The sequence below is a fragment of the Sceloporus undulatus genome, chromosome 1 (genome assembly GCF_019175285.1).
Source record: "Sceloporus undulatus isolate JIND9_A2432 ecotype Alabama chromosome 1, SceUnd_v1.1, whole genome shotgun sequence".
NCBI classification, from domain to species: Eukaryota; Metazoa; Chordata; class Lepidosauria; order Squamata; family Phrynosomatidae; genus Sceloporus; species Sceloporus undulatus.
Genome location: NC_056522.1, coordinates 122,689,643 through 122,707,103, shown reverse-complemented (window position 1 = coordinate 122,707,103; position 17,461 = coordinate 122,689,643). Strand labels below are relative to the sequence as shown.

The following is a 17,461-nucleotide window of genomic DNA, read 5'->3' as shown; positions in this document are numbered from 1 at the left end:
AAGTTTTTTCGTAACCCGAAAAAACATTCGTAACCCGGAACAATTATTTCCAATGGCATTTTTTCGTATCCCGAAAATTTCGTAACCTGGGTATTTCGTATCCCGAGGTACCACTGTACAAAGAAGTGGCAAGGTTTGGAGATGAGTTTGCAAACGGAGGGAAAATGGGGAAATGCAAAGAAGAGGGAAGGTTTGGAGATCGGCTTGCAAACAGAGGGAAAATGGGGAAATGCAAAGAGGAGAAAGAAAAGCTTGGTGATAGGATTGAGAAGGGAATCACTCCATGCAGCATACTCACACTGGTGCCTCGCTCTTTCAGCAAGAGTGGGACATCAGGGCTACTTTTAAAAGGAGCTTTATGAGCATTATTACTGTTTGTTGTTGTTTTTGTTAACTGTCCTCCAGTCGATCTCAAGGCATGGTAACTGTATTGACCCTTGTATAATTCGACCCCAGATTTTAGGGTCAATATTTGGGCATAAATTTCTCGACTTATAGTTGAGTATATACGGTAGTATTTTCTTAGTTTAACTAGAGTCTATTCTGAGTACTTGAAAGGTCCTTTGTCTACTGCCATGTCTTGGAATTAGTGAGTTGGGATGGAGAAGGGTCAAAAGTCATAACCACAGACTTGTATCTAGGTTCTTGATATTTAATGACTAGAGATAAGAAAGAGTAACCTGAACCCTTTAAAGTGGCTTGTATGAGGTTGAAATAACGCTGAGGTTTTAGCTCTGTTCTTAATCAAGATCATAGATGGTCAACATCCATAAAACCTGAGCCCACTTTTCAGGTTGCCCAAGAGGAAGGGTCAGCACTAAGAAGATATTTTGAAATAATTTTAAAAAATAGATAACTGATAAAATAAACTATTTTGCCATATTTTTAATATTTAATTTTCATTATTAACAAATATTAACAACCAACCAACCAAATCAATTCCCTGTGTTTAATTATTTGGAAAAATTGATTTCATTATTAAAAAATAAAATTTCTCCAATTATACTTGAATAATAACAAGGAAGTTTATATTCACATATAAATAAATCTTCAAAGATCCTGATTACTGAATGTAACTAGAATACTGTTGTTCTGGATTCTATAACCCATTATCCCAATGATTTCAGTGTATTTAATTCCTATTTCCTATAGCAGGGCTACTCAAAGTGATGGTTCATGGATCAGTCTCTGACATCAGACAATTTAAGAAACACTGGGCTATAGCACATTTAGCACATTGTCACATAATTTCAGAAGCCAACAATGTCAGGGATTAATATATGTGTGTGTGTGTGTGCGCACGCATAGCCAAGTGGGTGAGGCAGGTATACAAAGAGATTCTAGTGTAACACACGGCCTACCCTTTGCCATTCTGGGATCTAGATTACTTTGTAAATGTGCTTTAACATTTTTGTACATTGTACCTGCAGACCCTTACTGATTCTGAAAAGCAGTTCATAAACATATTAATATATAAAAATAAATTAAATCAGTAGTTATTGAATTTGTGTACCATTCTATCTGCACTCCATGGGAGATCTTTCCATTACTGTGTTATCTTATGGCTGCTATTTGGTTGGGAGCAAAGACTAACATGAGTATAATTTCACTGTTTGGTTGCCTATACTGGAAGTACTGCTTTGGTTTTTGTCCTTTTGCTGGGAAGGGGGCAGATGCTACAGAACTAATGGGAACAGGCTGCTGTGTATTCCTGGCTAAATGAAGTCCAGACCCATATGCATTTTCAAGTATTGCAACAACAATAAATACTTCATCTGCATTACAATTCACAAAATATAAACTACAAAGAAGAAGAATTAAAAAGAGTGTGCAGAAAAATCAGCAAGTACCTGAAATTTGGATGGGGAGTAATAGTGGGGGTTACACCATCTATCACCCCTCTTTCACTCATGGTAAGGACTCCTCCAGGTTCAAGCAGAGCATTCAAGCGGTCCAGAACTGAAGGGCTATATTTAAGAAAAGGAAAGCATTATAAAGCTAACTCAAAAAAACCTCACATGAAATCTAATTAAGAGAGCCTTTTATTTTATTTTACTTTATTTTACAAAAATAGTCCAGGTAGGCTCTCATTTCTTCTCTAACACATCCATATACGCATGAAACAATAAAAAAGCTAACAAAATGGAATCACATCCTTTTAGCTTTTATGTGCAGGAATCTATAGAAGACAAGCCCTAACGTAAGAGTTAGAAAACAAGACAGTTTCTCTTTCTTTTACACAATAAATAGAATTAGGATCCTAACTGCTATAAAATCTAGATTCCTAGTGTATGATATAGTGATCTGAGGACTCAAGGAGGCCAGAGTTCAAATCTCCAATCAGCCATGAAAACCCACTGGGTGGCCTAAGTCACACTTTCTTAGTCTTACAGTAAGGCAATAGCATAACTCCTCTGAAAAAAATCTTGCCAAGAAAACCTGCAATAAAATATTACTGTAGTTTTTCTGTCAATACTGAATGATACTTTAGCCTGACCAGTATCTAGATATGAACACTTAAGAGGGATGAAGGCAGAGATTCAGAGCTACATTATTAAGCTGGTGTAGACTTCAAAGTACATAACAACATAAAAAGCCTCTGGAGGAATAACCTACGAGCCTCACATGGATCATTAGAAATCATACAATAATAAAATCTTAAGAGTTGGAAGGGGCTGCAAGGGCCATCCACTTAAACCTCTGCCATGCAGGAATACACAACTACAACACCCTTAAAATATGACTATCCAACCTCTGTTTAAAGACCTCCAAAGAAGGGGAGTCCTTTCTCCACCCCAGCACTGTCTATCTCACTGTTAACAGTCCTGGGAAGGGGAAGAAAACATCACACTTATAAGAAGAAGAAGCAGGCTTAAAATGTCAGTTTCCTTGTCTGTGTTCTCTATATGACATAGCTGTGATTCTCTGCCCAATGAATAAGAATTCATGCAACTAAGTGCTCCTATCTGGATAATCTTATAGGAAAATACTTGTATTTTATTGTATTATGGAATAATAATGTGACCATTATTTCACATTTTGCGTATTTTTCTCTTTGAGTCAGAATTGGATTTTTAATTATGATAGTCAAATTAATGACTGGTTTGTGAGTTGTTTTTTTCTCAAAAATATTTAATGTATTTATTGTATATACTCATGTATAAGTCTTTAAAAAGTCAACCTAGCCACAGGTCAGTATAATTACTGTAGTCTAAACTCTTATTTAAAAAGGAATCATCCCTTGGAAAAATGCAAAATGTGAAACCTGGAAGCACTGACCCACCCACTCTGCCCTGTTCTCTCATCCATCCAGTCTTCAGTGTGGGTACAAACATTTATGCTTGCTGAAATTTTGAAAGTTCTTTGGCAGTGTTTCCCTTTGCATCATCCTTTAGATCCTTTGTAATATGCCCCTAGGTTTTGCTCGACTTATTCACAGGTCATTTCAAAACTCACATTTTGGCCCGAAAACCGGCTTACACATGAGGACTACTTACTGTAGTATATATGGTATATGTTGCTTTTTCAAAAATAACTGAAACTGCAGCTCTAGTTTTACCTGCAGAAGTTAACATTGTCCATCAGAAGCCAGTCTCCGGACTGCAAAGCCTGAACCAACATTCCATCGACCCACTCAAAGGTGCCATGATTGTTGCTACTCATAACTTGAACCTGCAGTTTGAAGTGTCGAAACTCTTCCACCAGTCTTGAAAATTCTGAAGTAAGGAAAAATGTTTCTTGGTCATTCTGTTAGTATTTAATACACATGAAATACATATATATGTAAATAAATACTAATGTTATAGTCTTTAGTGCTTTGACTACAACTCAGGAGACAAGGGTGTGATTCTCTACTCGGCCATGAAACCCATTGGGTGACCTTGGGCAAATCACACCCTCTCAGCCTCAAGGGAAAGGAATGGAAAGCCTCCTCTGAACAAATATTGCCAAGAAAACCCTGTGATAGGATCACCATAAGTTGGCAACTTGAAGGCACACAACAACCTGTGGTCTCCATGCATACCTGGCTTTGAGTAGGAGCTGATCTTTGTATTCAGCCGCTGGACCAGTACAAGGACTCCTTCCAGTTTATTCACTAGTTCCATGGTTATGGTTTGATTTCCTTCTCCCAGAGACTTGGGTTTGAAATTAAGAACAAAACTACTCCAGGCACGGAGCACAACCTCAGCATCCTCTGGACAGATAGCAGTGAGGAGAAGGCTGTCTCTTAGAAGGGTGCTCACAACATTCTCCACCTTCTCCAGCAAGCTCTTCCAAGGCCTAATGATGTCAACCTACAATACATTTCATTACATCAATCTTAGTGCTACTCTTGCATTGAAAATAAATGCCAGCCAAACAGCAGAATCATCAGAACAGGGACATTCCATTATTACGAGTATAACTAATTTTCTAAGGATATTTAATTAAGGAAGCAGATTCCCTTCATTAAACATCACAGATTAGGTTAAACAATAATGTTTAATATAACAACTTATGCCAAATAGCTTTCCAGCTGTGTGCATCCCCATCTTCCCTTCAACTTGATGCATATATGTGCACACATGGAATTACTATTGTTTTGGGATAGGACAAGTTATGCAGTCACTCTTGAGAGAATATCCCCTCTATGCCCCCTACTGTACAGATCTGAAAAATGTGATGGAATCAACTGTGTAAGCTGAAAACCAAAGTGATCCTGTCATTCATTTGCTGACTACCTATTTCGATGAGGATGGATACAATAAACCCTATAATTACTTGTCTAATCCAGATACCTGTACACCCACCTTTTCCAATAAGGAAAAGGAAATAAGCAATCACCACAAAGGTAATGGTCCCAATTACCTGTTGCCATGCAACAAAACTACAGATTGACATAATTTTATCTTATCTGCTGTTATATTCCCTTTCTGCTTTTAAAGACGACTCTGTACTTTCTAAAAATGCAAGCAAAAATTCTAGACTTATAAATAAGTGGACTTCCTGTTTGCCTTTGAACTGTTCCAATACACAAATTAGTAGGTAACACACTGACATACTTACTTGCTCAAATCCACCTAACAACTCTGTTGTATCCATGGAACTGTTCATTGCCATAATCTTTAATTGATGACCAGTGAGATACGCCAATAATTGAACTAGACTAGTTTTTCCAGCAGCCGCAGGGCCCACCAATATGACCATCCAGCTCATGTGTACACACTTCATGATGGACTCTAAGGGCTGGAGGGAATGGTGGAGAAGTGACAATTTCCTGCCAGGTGGAGGAACATAGTTGGCACGAGAGAGGACTGAGAAACCAACCTTCAGTAGAATCAGAAATAAAAATACAATTATATTAGCAGGTGTATAGAGTTATTGCCTAGCATTTCAAAAGGAATATACAGAAGGTGTACTTGCTTTTAGTTTCTCACCTGAACATTGTAGGGAGTGATGTGGAATTGTCTGGTTCCTATGTATGGATTAGCATTCTGGCCGAAAATGTCTTTGAACACAGATACTACCTAGAATAGGTCCATAAAAAGGTAAACAGACTATGTTCACACCAAAAACGTCATCTGCCACTTCTACTGCAGTCTTCTCCATGCAATATTCTGAAATAATTTTATATAAAACCTTCTGTCTCTGAATGGGTGATTAGGAGAAATGTTTCTGACATTTGTTGGGTGTTTGCTTCAGAAACAAATTTGTCCACCACATAACCTTCTACAACTCAATACATAAAGCCAGGTTGTGAACATGTGAAGTCAGCAACTTTCCCCATCTCAATATAAATTATGTTATTCACTGCCCCTCAAAAGTCTCATTCAGTTTTCAGTGAGTTATTGCATACTAATTCAAACCCTAAAAGAGGTGAGCTCTGCAAAAATAAAAATAGACTGTCAAAGCTCCAGTAAGCTATGCAGTCTGAGTCACTGGAGGAGGACACAGCTGTGAGAACAAGGGAGTAAGGGTGTCATGATATCAATCAAATTGTCTAATCAAACTCTGGGAATCATTGTGACCAAGACAAGCTTCCTAGATGGGCAGAAACACACACAGGGCAAGCCTTCTCTTAGCCTATGTGACTGTAGTTAGAAATTATGGGTAAGGTAATATCCATATGGTAATATCAGGAGCTTATCTTTTCTCAAATGTACCCTGATCAGATGATGGATTTTAACACTATTGTATGGGATCCCTCACATGCCACACCCACTGAAATGAAGTGAGAGTTTCATCCATGCCATCTGACACCATCCAGCCTGGGAGGGAGTGCAAAGGCAGGCCCAACTCCATCAGGGCTAACCTGAAGAAGAAGAGCCCTCCCTCTATGCCATCTGTCATCAAATGGCCAGGGAGGGAGTGAAAAGGCATGCCCAACTCCACCAGGGCTAGCCAGAGCTAAAAGAAGGCCCTCCCTCCAGTCCATCTGCCATGGTCCAGGCTTCAGAGGGAGAGAAAAACTACTGGACTTGATCCCCTTCCCCACCACCATTCCCTTCTCCTTTTGTGTCATGTCTTTTTAGACTGTAAAAGCCTCAGGACAGGGAACCATCTGAATAACTATCTGTAAGTCGCTCTGAGAGCCTTTAGGGCTGAAGAGTGGGGTATAAATACTGTAAATAAATAAATAAATAAAAGACACTTGAGGAAAAGGGGATCATTCCTCAGCACCTCACTATGGTCCATGAGCTATCATGGGGATCATCTCAGATATAAAAGTAATTTGAAGTTTGCAATAAATGCCTCACTGCAAGGCAGATTTCGATCTTGTCTAAAGGAGGCTGTGGTGAGGCTGTTACTGAAAAAGGCCACCCTGGATCCCACTATTTTGGATAACTATAGGCCAGTCTCTCATATTCCATTCTTGGGCAAGGTTCTGGAGTGAGTAGTGGCCTCCTAGCTTCAGGGGTTTCTGGACAAAATAAATTATCTAGATCCATTTCAATCTGGCTTCAGACATGGCTATGGGACGGAGACAGCTTTGGTTGCCTTGGTGGATGACCTACACAGAGAACTGGACAGGGGGAGTGTGTCCCTATTGGTCCTGCTGGATCTCTCAGCGGCATTCGATACCTTCAACCATGGTATCCTTCTGGGCTGCCTTTCTGGGATGAGAGTTGGGGGCACTGTTAGGCAGTGGTTCTGGTCTTTCTTGGAGGGACGGACTCAGAAGGTGGTTTTGGGAGACTCAAACAGGAGTCCCTCCTTGGCCGCTGGCCTGTGGATTCCCTCAGGGTTCTATTCTGTCCCCCATGTTATTCAACATCTACATGAAACTGCTGGAAGAGGTCAGCTGGAGTTTTGGAGTGAGGTGTCACCAGTATGCTGATGACACCCAACTCTCTCTCCTTTCTATCTGATTCTAAGGAAGCTATCTCTGGACTGAACCAGTGTCTGCTGTCAGTAATGGACTGGATGAGGGCAAACAAACTGAAGCTTAATGCAGACAAGACAGAGGTGCTCTTGATCAATCGTAAGGCAGATCAGGGAACTGGGGCTTTGCCTGTGCCCTTGGACTCCACCCTGAGCCTGGTTGCCCAGGTCTCAGCAGTGGCCAGGAGTGCATTTGCACAGCTTAATCTGTGTGCCAGCTGCGCCTGTTCCTTGAGACGTCAGATCTGGCTACAGTGACACAGACCTTGATTAAATCCTGTTTGGACTACTGCAATACATTCTACATGGGGCTGCCTTTGGAAACTGTCTGGAAACTTCAGCGGGTTCAAAACGCTGCAAGCCAGACTGCTGACCTGGGCCATTTACAGGGAACATATAAAACAGCTTCACTGGCTACCTGTTTGTTTCAGGGCACAATTCAAAGTGCTGGTTTAGACTTATAAAGCCCTACACAACTTGGGTCCAAACTATTTGAGAGACCATATTTCCCCATACAAACCTGCAAGAGCCCTAAGATATGCAAGAGAAAGCTTTCTCTCATTCCCATCAATATCACAGGCTTGCTGGTGAGGACACAAGAGAGAGCCTTCTCAGTGGCTGCCCCCCACCCTCTGGAATGCCCTTTCTCAGGAGGTTAGGCTGACTCCCTGTCTGCTGGCCTTTCGCTGTCAAGTAAAAACATTTTTATGCCAGCAGGCTTTCTGTACATAATGCATAGCAGGGTGTTTTTATGAAGCAGTAGGTTTTTAGTCTGTTTTTAACATTTGTATACTTTATGTAATTTTATATTATTTTTATATTGTGTATATTTTATGTGATTTTATATATGAATTGTTTGAATTCTATAACAATTTGAAAGGTTTTATCTGTGAGCCGCCTTGTGTCCCTCCAGTGAGAAAAGCGGGATATAAATGAAATTAAATAAATAAATAAATAAATAAAGTAGAAAATATTGTGGAATGTAGTTTAGAATGTATAATGTTTTGCACTAAGAACTTAAACCACTTTCACATATCTTATACCGGGAATGAGACAAAAATATATGAGGGGAGGATTGGCCCAAAAATGTCCTCTATGTGTATGGGGGCAATTCTACCATGTTTTGGGATCTGACTGGGCTCTTTAGAGTCCAGGGGAGGCCTTTTTCTAACAGGGAGTGAACTGCAATTTGACTTCCAGGTCACGTCCTGTTGTAAAAGAAAGCCTCTCCTGAGACCAAAATGGTCTGTGAGACCAAAAACATGGCAAAAATGCCCCAGGAGGAAATTTGGGGGTCAACAACTTCTACTTCTTCTTCTTTTTTGCCAGGAGCAGCTCCCTAACTCAAAACAGCTGCTCCACCTAACACCTTCAAAACAGCAAAAGAAAGAATTCTGACAAGGTCAAGCATATTCTTCACGCTCCTTACCTTTTCTTTGTCTGCTTTTGTTCGCATTCTTTCCCCATATATCAAAAACATATGTTGGCCTGGGTCATAACTGCCAGGTGACTGGTCAACAAGCATCAACTGGCACCACCGGAAAAGATCACGCAGATTAAACTCCCAAGGTCCACCTTTCTGACCCCATTTTTTCTCAACCATGATCTCTTGATCAATCTGAATAAAATCAACAATTCAAAAGATTACTTCAAGTAACTTAAATTCTAAATAGGCCAAGAAAGGGCAACAGATGCTGTCCAGATTTTTTGGACTGTAACTCAAATAGTTACGAATTCTTGCCCATGCTTGCTGTTGCTTACAGGACAGTAGCCCTTGAGGACAACGGCCTGTTACAGACTGCCAAAATAAAGCTGCTTCGGGTCTCTTATGGAGGTATGCTATTTAAATAGTGCATGGGTCCTAAGAGTCCGGAAGCTGCACCAAAGCTATACTCCAGTGCTTAGGAATGGAGTGTGGCTTTGATGCAACTTCCGGACTCTTAAGACCCATGCATCATTTAAATAGCATACCTCCAAAGAGACCCGAAGCAGCTTTATTTTGGCAGTCTGTAACAGGCCAACATGTTGTCTATCCCTATCATAAATCAATAAAGAGATATTCCACAATGATTACATTCACCACACAAAAAACCCCAGTGCACTTAAAAAAAAGAAGCCAACACCACACCTAACTAAGCATTTCAAAATCTTTATGGAATACTCCAATGAATAAAGTTTTTGAAATATAGAAACACAGGTGTTTTTTTAAAAATTTATTTTTATAAAGACACATACTGTGTCCAAACTGCTCTAATCAGTCATACATTTCAAAGTATGTATTTGAGGATATCCAGAGCCAGCAATCAATCAAGCATACCATTAAGGTAAATAGTGAGCTCAACAGATGTCCCACTGTTTATCTCTTTCATGATTACTCCTTTGTGGAACTTTCTAGTTATTATGAGATAAAAATAACCACAACAAATGAATATATCTGTTTGGACTACATAATAGATTTTCTATCCCAGGATGACAGAAGATTTGCTTTAAGTTTTGACTTTATCTGCTCTCCACAGAGACATGATATGGCACCACCACAAAGCAGTATGTTTTTCTCTCCTCCAAGAAGCAATCTCCTACAACTAATAAGGGAAAGCTATTCTTTAGAAATATATTGATTGTACTAGGATAATCAGTATCTGGAATCACTATATTAGGTACTATTGATCTGTTTAAAAACATTTTTAAGAACTCAAACAAGTATCCATGATTATGTCAAAACTGCAAAATGCCCCCCTCACAAATCATTTTTTCCAATCAAATCCCAACTTTGTTGGACCACTGTATTTTGCCTGATTTTAAAAAAATATACAACATACTTTATCATACTTGTTTAACTTTAGCACTTAAAGACATTAAGCATATTAAGAACGTAATTCTACGTCTATGCTTGGGAGTAGATCCTGAGAATCTATATGTGTACTCATACTTGATGAGATTTAATTTATGGAACAGACCATATTAATTAGGAAAGTGACATTTGTTAAAGTGATTAGGCAACAAAACAAATGTAAAAAAATGATTAAGACTACAGAAACGCTAGTGTGCCTACATTGCAATCTTCTTTCTTTCCTATTTTGTTACCCATATGGCTTCCTGATGCAAGTATATATCAGTTTGTAAAGTAGATGTGTTCCTAGACATTACTTCTTGAACAGAAAATTTGGTACCGGAGGTAGAAATAACATGGAAAGAATAGGAACAGGTTCTTATACTACAAAAAAGGAACATCAGTGCAATATATTTTCCCAAAGTTTTTATTCAAAACTGATAGTACATGTAAGTGAAATGACTAGGTCAGGTAAGCCTTGCATAAGTGAACAAAAATATCTTGAACCTTCAGAAGAAAGTTTCTTCCAAAATGCATGTAAAAGGTAAAGGTTTCTCACTGACATTAATATCTAGTTGTAACCAACTGCAGGGGGCAGTGCTCATCTCTGTTACTAAGCCTTAGAACCAGTGGTGTCTGAAGACTACTCTGGCCAGTATATACTCTGGTCATCGGGCCAGCATGACTGCACACTGTTACCTTCCCACCGAAGTGGTACATATTTATCTACTTGTATTTGCATGCTTTTGAACTGTTAGGTTGGCAGAAGCTGGGACTAGTGATGGGAGCACACCCCTTCATGTGGCACCTGGGCCTTGAACTACCAACCTTCTGATCTTACGGTCTTCAGAACTGGCATATTAATCACTAAGCCACCGCATCCCTCCAAAATGCATACATGGATGACTTTTTCTTTCACTAGCTTCCATCATCTTATGATGAGTTGGTGGCCAAATTCCTACATCTATGATCTTTTTAACATGCTAGGGTAACTGATGAGCCTAGTTAATTACCTTCTACTTTTCTTTATTTTACTGTTCACTCATGCTCAGAAAGGTATTTGAGAGGCAGCTGCTGTTACTCTGACTGTTGTAGGCTAGCACAGGCAACAAGAGTAGAATTGGCTAAAAAGGATCCTATCCTTTCCCTGCTCAAGGTTTATTGCACTGCTTACTGCAGACATGTTGCTGCAATCTTGCAAATGAATGTCTTTGTTTCTCCAGACCTTCATAACTTTCCCAATGCTAAGGCTGTTTAAAAAAACTTCCAGCTAGACAGAGGACAAGGAAGAAAAGAGATAGGGCTGGATAGGCAGAAAAAAACTTAAGTTATAAGGAGCTTATTTGCTAGAGGCTTTGTTAGCTGACATATGCCTACATTCTTTTATTTTGATAGCTCTTGGGAGCCTACTTAAAAACTCATCATAATCTGTCCTCTGTATCCATGGCTTCTGCATCCAGATTCAACCAAACATTGTTTGAAAATATTCATACACGCACGCACACTCACACACACACTCCAAAAAGCAAGCCTTGATTTGCCATTTTACATAAGGGCAGAATTTCTAACTGTTGGCCAAGGTGGCAGGGGCTTCTGGAAGCTGAAGTGCAAAACATGTGGAGAACCAAAGTTTGGGAACCACTGTACTGCATCATTATATATAATGGGACTTTAGTATCCATGTATTTATATATCCATGGGGATCCTGGAACCAAAGCCAAGAAGATAATGAGGGCTCACTGTATTCATTCTTGCAGTCTGCAGGTTATCTGTGGACACCAGCTGAATGTTAAGGCATACTCACATGCCCTCCCCATATACAGAAACATGCAACTGGCTGCAGTTTATATCCAACCCAAATGATGGTCAGACAACAGAGATGATCAAGTTTCCATTTGTAGTTGTCATAGGTAGTGTCCACACAGAGCCTCTGTAGAATATACAGATACCTGAACTCTCAGGTCCCTCTATTATAGATAAAATACTATACAGATGAATACACTCAAGCACGATATCTACCTTGTTGTTGAATTCAACCATCTTCGCAATATTTTCTTTACCAATGGCAGGAAACAGCGTATTCCCAATGTACTTCATATCAGCTGCTGACAGTGGATCCACATAAACCTATGCCATCAGTAAAATTAAGAAAACACATATCTTTTTATAACTGTGATGAAACAGAAAATACATAGTGCACATGCAACAGTACAAATCGTTCCCAAGAAAATGTTTCTTCTGCAATGTTAAATGTAACACTTCTTCTGAAATGTCAGGATGAAGTAGTTTTGCCAAAAATGCATTTAAATATTATCAGCTGTATATTTGTAAAGCAAAAAATATAAAAAATGAAATAGTGAGGAACAGTCACGAGTACCTTTCCTTAACAATCATTTCTAACACTGCAGTATAATGACTCCTATTTCTGGACAATAATGTAAGTAGTTCTAGCTAAAGACTGTATCTGTACCTTTAAGCCTCACCACTTAGATATCGAGGAGAGGTATTTCTCTAGTCTAGGTCCCGCCATCCTCACAGGTATGTTTAGTGGGAACACCAGAGAAGGCCAATCAATGGTTGCATCCCCACATCAGAAATAATCCAGTTTGACACCAGTTTAACGGCCATGGCTCAATGATAAGGAATTCTGGGAACTGCAGTTTTGTGAGACATTGCACCGTCTCTGTCAGAGAGCTGTGGTGCCACAACAAGGTACAATTCCCAGAATTCCACAGCACTGAGCCATGGTAATTAAAGTAGTGTCAAACTGGATTATTTCTGCAGTGTGGATGCAGACTATGTTTCCTCTCAGCTCTTGAACTCTGTTCTTCCATCACTACATAGAAACCACTTTTGTTGTTCCAACATAATGAAAGAGCTTTATTTATGTGTTTTATTTCTTACCTTTTTAATGGGTATGTTCTTAAAAGTTTTCATTTCTATAAATAGTTTAACTCAGTTTTAAAAATACTGTAACTTTTTTGTAAGTTCTTATCCATTTGTGTTTTTCATTTTAATTTTCTATTCTTTCATAAGCAGCCTTGAGAATCTCAGCTCTGAAAAAATGTCACTGTGTAGGTAATCCAACATGGGCAAATACATGCAATTCTGTTTGTGTTTTTAGACTCTTGCCCTCCCAGAAAGACCCAGCGCAAGACAAAACATTTGCCACTATTGTTACCATTATTTTAAAAATAAACAAATGCAGAGAGGTTTACTGGCTCATACTGCCCTTTCTGCAAGCATTTGAGTTGCTGTACCCTCTGTCAGAAAAGAACGATGGGCAACATGCAAGGAAAAGACTGTGGGGCAACAAAGACCCATAGCAAGCCTAGGAGGAAGGCTTCTTTCATAATGCTTACCAGGGGGCTGTGTTGCAATTGCCATGGAAAATATATAATTGTCAAACCCTGATTAAAGCTCCTCATGTTTAAATGTGACAAATCTTCTCCTACTTGGGCCTTTGCATTTTTGATATAGAATTTTAGAGTTGGAAGAGACCCTCAAGGGCTGTCTCATTCAGCCCCATTCTGCCAAGCAGGAATCCATGTCACAAGCCCTCCTGAAAGATGGCCATCTAATCTCTGTTCAAAGACTTTCAAGCCCCCATCCACTGAGGCAGTCCGTGTTCCACTATGAAATCAGAGATTCAGAGAAATATAAGATGGAAGAGATGGAAGGGACCCTCAGGGACCCCTCTCCTCCTCCTTCTCCCCCCTGCTAAATATTAGGCATCCAGCCTGGCCCCCTCCCTGCCCCAGGTTGGCTCCTTCCTTATGTGTGTCTACTCCACAGGGGTGTTGAAGGGGATACCAAGGGGGTGTACCAAGAAGGCTGGCAGGCAGCAGTCATGAGCTTGGCTATTTCAAAAAAGGAACACACTTCCAGTGATGCAAAACTAGGCCTCTCCCCACTGCAAATGGAGGGGACTCTGGAGCCTCCCCTCCCTGCTATGGACCTCCTGTGGGAAGAAACAATTCCCCCACCACAATTTGCTGCTTTCAATAGCATCCCCCCCCGACCTGTTAAAAAGGCCACCTCCGCTCTCCTCCTCCCTCACACCGTAATCCTGGGATCCAAACCTTGGCCACCATGTGTTTACCTCCCCTTCCTCTGACGCCAAATGCATCAACAGGAGGAGAGAATCCCAAGCTCTTTTAGCGGTTAGGCAGTTTCTTCCCCAGCAACCCACACCTTCACCCTTTTTTGGGTCCTTTTCCTCCTTTGGAAGCCTCAGCGCCAAGCAAACAAGTCAACCCACCTTTTTCCTTTAAAGAGCTGAAGTAGGATTTCTCCACATAGGAAGGTAGTTATTGTGCCCCCTTTTGTTAGTAGTTAGTGTGTCCTCATTGGAAGTACGGTTGGCCCTCGCCTTATGTAGGGGATCTGTTCTGGACCCCCCCCCCCCGTAAGGCGAATTCTGCCAATACTCAAGCCCCATTGGAAACAATGGGGTTCGTGCATGGCAGCGCACAGCGCACCACGGGCACATGCGTCCTTTCCATTGAATGGGACGCGCTGCCCCTTCCGCCCTGCGTGCTCCCTGCAACTTGAGCGCATATGCTCAAGACTGCATAAAGCACGCCCACGTATAACACGGGCACACTGTAGTAAGCATCAGGTAGTTAGACAGTTTATTATTTTTTATTGTTCTCTCTTTAGTGTTATTACTAGGTTCCCTTTTGTTAGTCAGCTATTTACTGTTCCCCTTCTTATTCTTCTTATTCTTCTTACTAGATATCATTTCATTAGTTATACAGTGGGCCCTCAGCATCCTTTCTGGATCCCCCCCCCGCGCGAATATCAAAATCCGTGGATGCTCAAGTCCCATTGTCCTTAATGGTGGTGTGGCCACACAGCTGCACCACCATTAGGAACAATGGGACAAAAGTCTCTCACCCGCCCCCCCCCCCTCGTCCTTCCCTCCCTCCTTGTCCTGGCTTGACTTTGGGGATGGAGTCTGCCAGGGCCAGGGCTTGAGTCTCAGAGTCCTGTCCCTAGGCCTAGCACCCGGGGCGGAGCCTCTGGGATCCAAAACTCAAGCCCCGGCCTGGAGCTGGCTCCCTCCGGCCAAGAGGCTCCAGATCAAGCCCCCAGCCTTCAATGAATGCAGAAGGAAGGGGTGTCATGCCCAGCTCAGATTAAATACCAAATGCAGAGGAACTAATTAGGCACCAATGAGGCACAGGTGACCTTGAAAGAACTGCCTATAAACACCTTGGCTGTTCTTTTCCAGCCTTAGTTCAGATAACTAACTCATCTGCTGGTGCTGCTCTCTGGTGTCTATGTCTTGCCTTGACCAGGACTGACCACATAAAGGCTAGACTGTTTACTCCCTGCTGGCTTAGGTACTTGGACTTCTAGACTGGCTGACGACACCCCTTGTGATTCTCCTTGCATCCTGATCTATCCCCACCCCCTACCTGATGCCCATATGAGAGTCATTCTTCAGTGGTTGAGAGAAATACTCTTGAGTACGTCAAGTACACTTGAGAAGTGCACATTTGGAGATAGTTCTGGAGGCAGTACTGTCCTGGCAGCCTCCCAGAAATCAGAAGGATGTCCAATGATTTCTGGGCTTTGCCAATTACTACTGTCAGTTTAAGCCTGACTAAACCAAGCTGGCTGCACCCTTAACTCATCTTTTGCTGAATAAAGCTTCATTTTACTGGGGGCCCTCCACTCAAAGTGCCTTCCAGAAATTGAAGGACTAGTTTAACTCAGAGCCCACCTTGCAACATCCAGACCCTTGAAACCCTTGTGGTGGAAACTGATGCTTCAGATGTGGCCACAGGGTCAATGTTTCTCCAACTTATAACATCTGGATCTCACCTTTTGCCTTATGCCTGCTACACCAGAAAGCTGCCTCTCTCAGAGCAGAACTACACTATCTGAGATAAGGTGTTCCTGGTCATCGAAGCTGCATTCAAGGTCTGGAGACATCTGCTAGAGGGGGCTGCACACCCTAATGCACAGGTCATCGTAACCTATAATACCTTCAGATGCCATGGAAGCTCAACCATAGATAAATGTGATGGTCCCTGTTCTTGCTCACTTCAAACTCACTTATGTTTTCTCACTCTCAGCACTGGTAAGCACATGCCCTATGCCAGAAACCAGAATACACATCGTGGAAGAGTAGAAAGTCATTTAGACTGAACTATTTTTATATTATCTCTAAACTGAATTAACGATAATTCAGTTTGATTTCACTTGGGCTGTATGGACTCTGGTGCTGATAGATTAAGTTACCTGTGACTTTACAAAAATATCATTGGAAAGGAAGTTGAAAAGGAACACAATGTGAATGGTTTTAAGTAAAATTACTGGACATGCCTGTGTGAATCTGTTCAAAAAGGACTTGGGCAGTCCCTTTCTGCCGCCTCCTTGCCTGTAGGGATTCTGGCATCCAAAGATCTTTGTCATCTTGTGCTGCACATGGAATGTCATGCCCAGCTCAGGGATGTAGATCTCTGCTCGATGGTCAAGACAGGCATTCAGGCCTTCCAGCACTGACTGTGAAGCCAAATTCAGCTAGTTGAGAAAAAAACACCAGAAAATGATTTAGTCACTTACTTGTCTCACAACACACCCTCACATCAACAGCTGTCACAACCTCTTGGTTTACAGATTCATCTCAAGAATGATAAAAGTCAATTTATCCAAAAATAGCAGTTATGCTATGAAAAGTTAAGTCTGGATTTCTAGAAATCAATTATCTGGACTACATTAACACAAAAAATTTAATAAGAATGCAGACAAAACTATCAATAACAGAGAATTACTACAAATTTAATCCAAAATTAGTTTCATAACAACAACAACAACAACAACAACAACAACAACAGCACTCCTCCTCCTCCTCCTCCCCTGCCTCTCCCTTTAGGTTGAGGCAGGGAACAACAGATTAAAACAGAACACCTAGGATGAGTTAAAACACATAACAGTTTAAAAGAATATATAAGACCAATACATATTAAAACAATCAGTCCATGCATTAAAATTCATAATCCAAAATTTGTAATTTAAAATCATCTGGATAAATTTGCCATAAAAAACTAATCTTTAATGCTCTTTTAAATTCAGACAGCATATTCAGCTGCTGAATCTCTTCCAGCAGATCATTCCACAATCTGGGGGGGCAGCTGGGAAAAAAATATTTTGGGTAACAGTTGCCAACCTAGTCCTGGCTGACTAGAATAAATGTTCCCTAGAGGATCTGAGTATAGAGGACCAAATTATATAGGAGGAGATGATCCCATATGTAAC

At 40.8% G+C, this 17,461-nt stretch overlaps 1 protein-coding gene across 3 annotated transcripts in view; it reads right to left on the bottom strand.

Annotated features, from left to right (window-relative positions):
* Positions 1-17,461, bottom strand: part of MDN1 (midasin AAA ATPase 1) — a 154,638-nt gene that overhangs the window by 83,853 nt on the left and 53,324 nt on the right. For all 3 annotated transcript variants that reach the window (XM_042462369.1, XM_042462387.1, XM_042462377.1), the window contains exons 38-45: positions 16,529-16,726; positions 12,212-12,319; positions 8,792-8,980; positions 5,418-5,507; positions 5,047-5,307; positions 4,025-4,295; positions 3,560-3,716; positions 1,851-1,967 (exon numbers count right to left, since the gene is read on the bottom strand). In XM_042462369.1, coding sequence (XP_042318303.1) covers positions 1,851-1,967; positions 3,560-3,716; positions 4,025-4,295; positions 5,047-5,307; positions 5,418-5,507; positions 8,792-8,980; positions 12,212-12,319; positions 16,529-16,726 — 1,391 coding nt within the window. The remainder of the gene's footprint in view (positions 1-1,850; positions 1,968-3,559; positions 3,717-4,024; positions 4,296-5,046; positions 5,308-5,417; positions 5,508-8,791; positions 8,981-12,211; positions 12,320-16,528; positions 16,727-17,461) is intronic.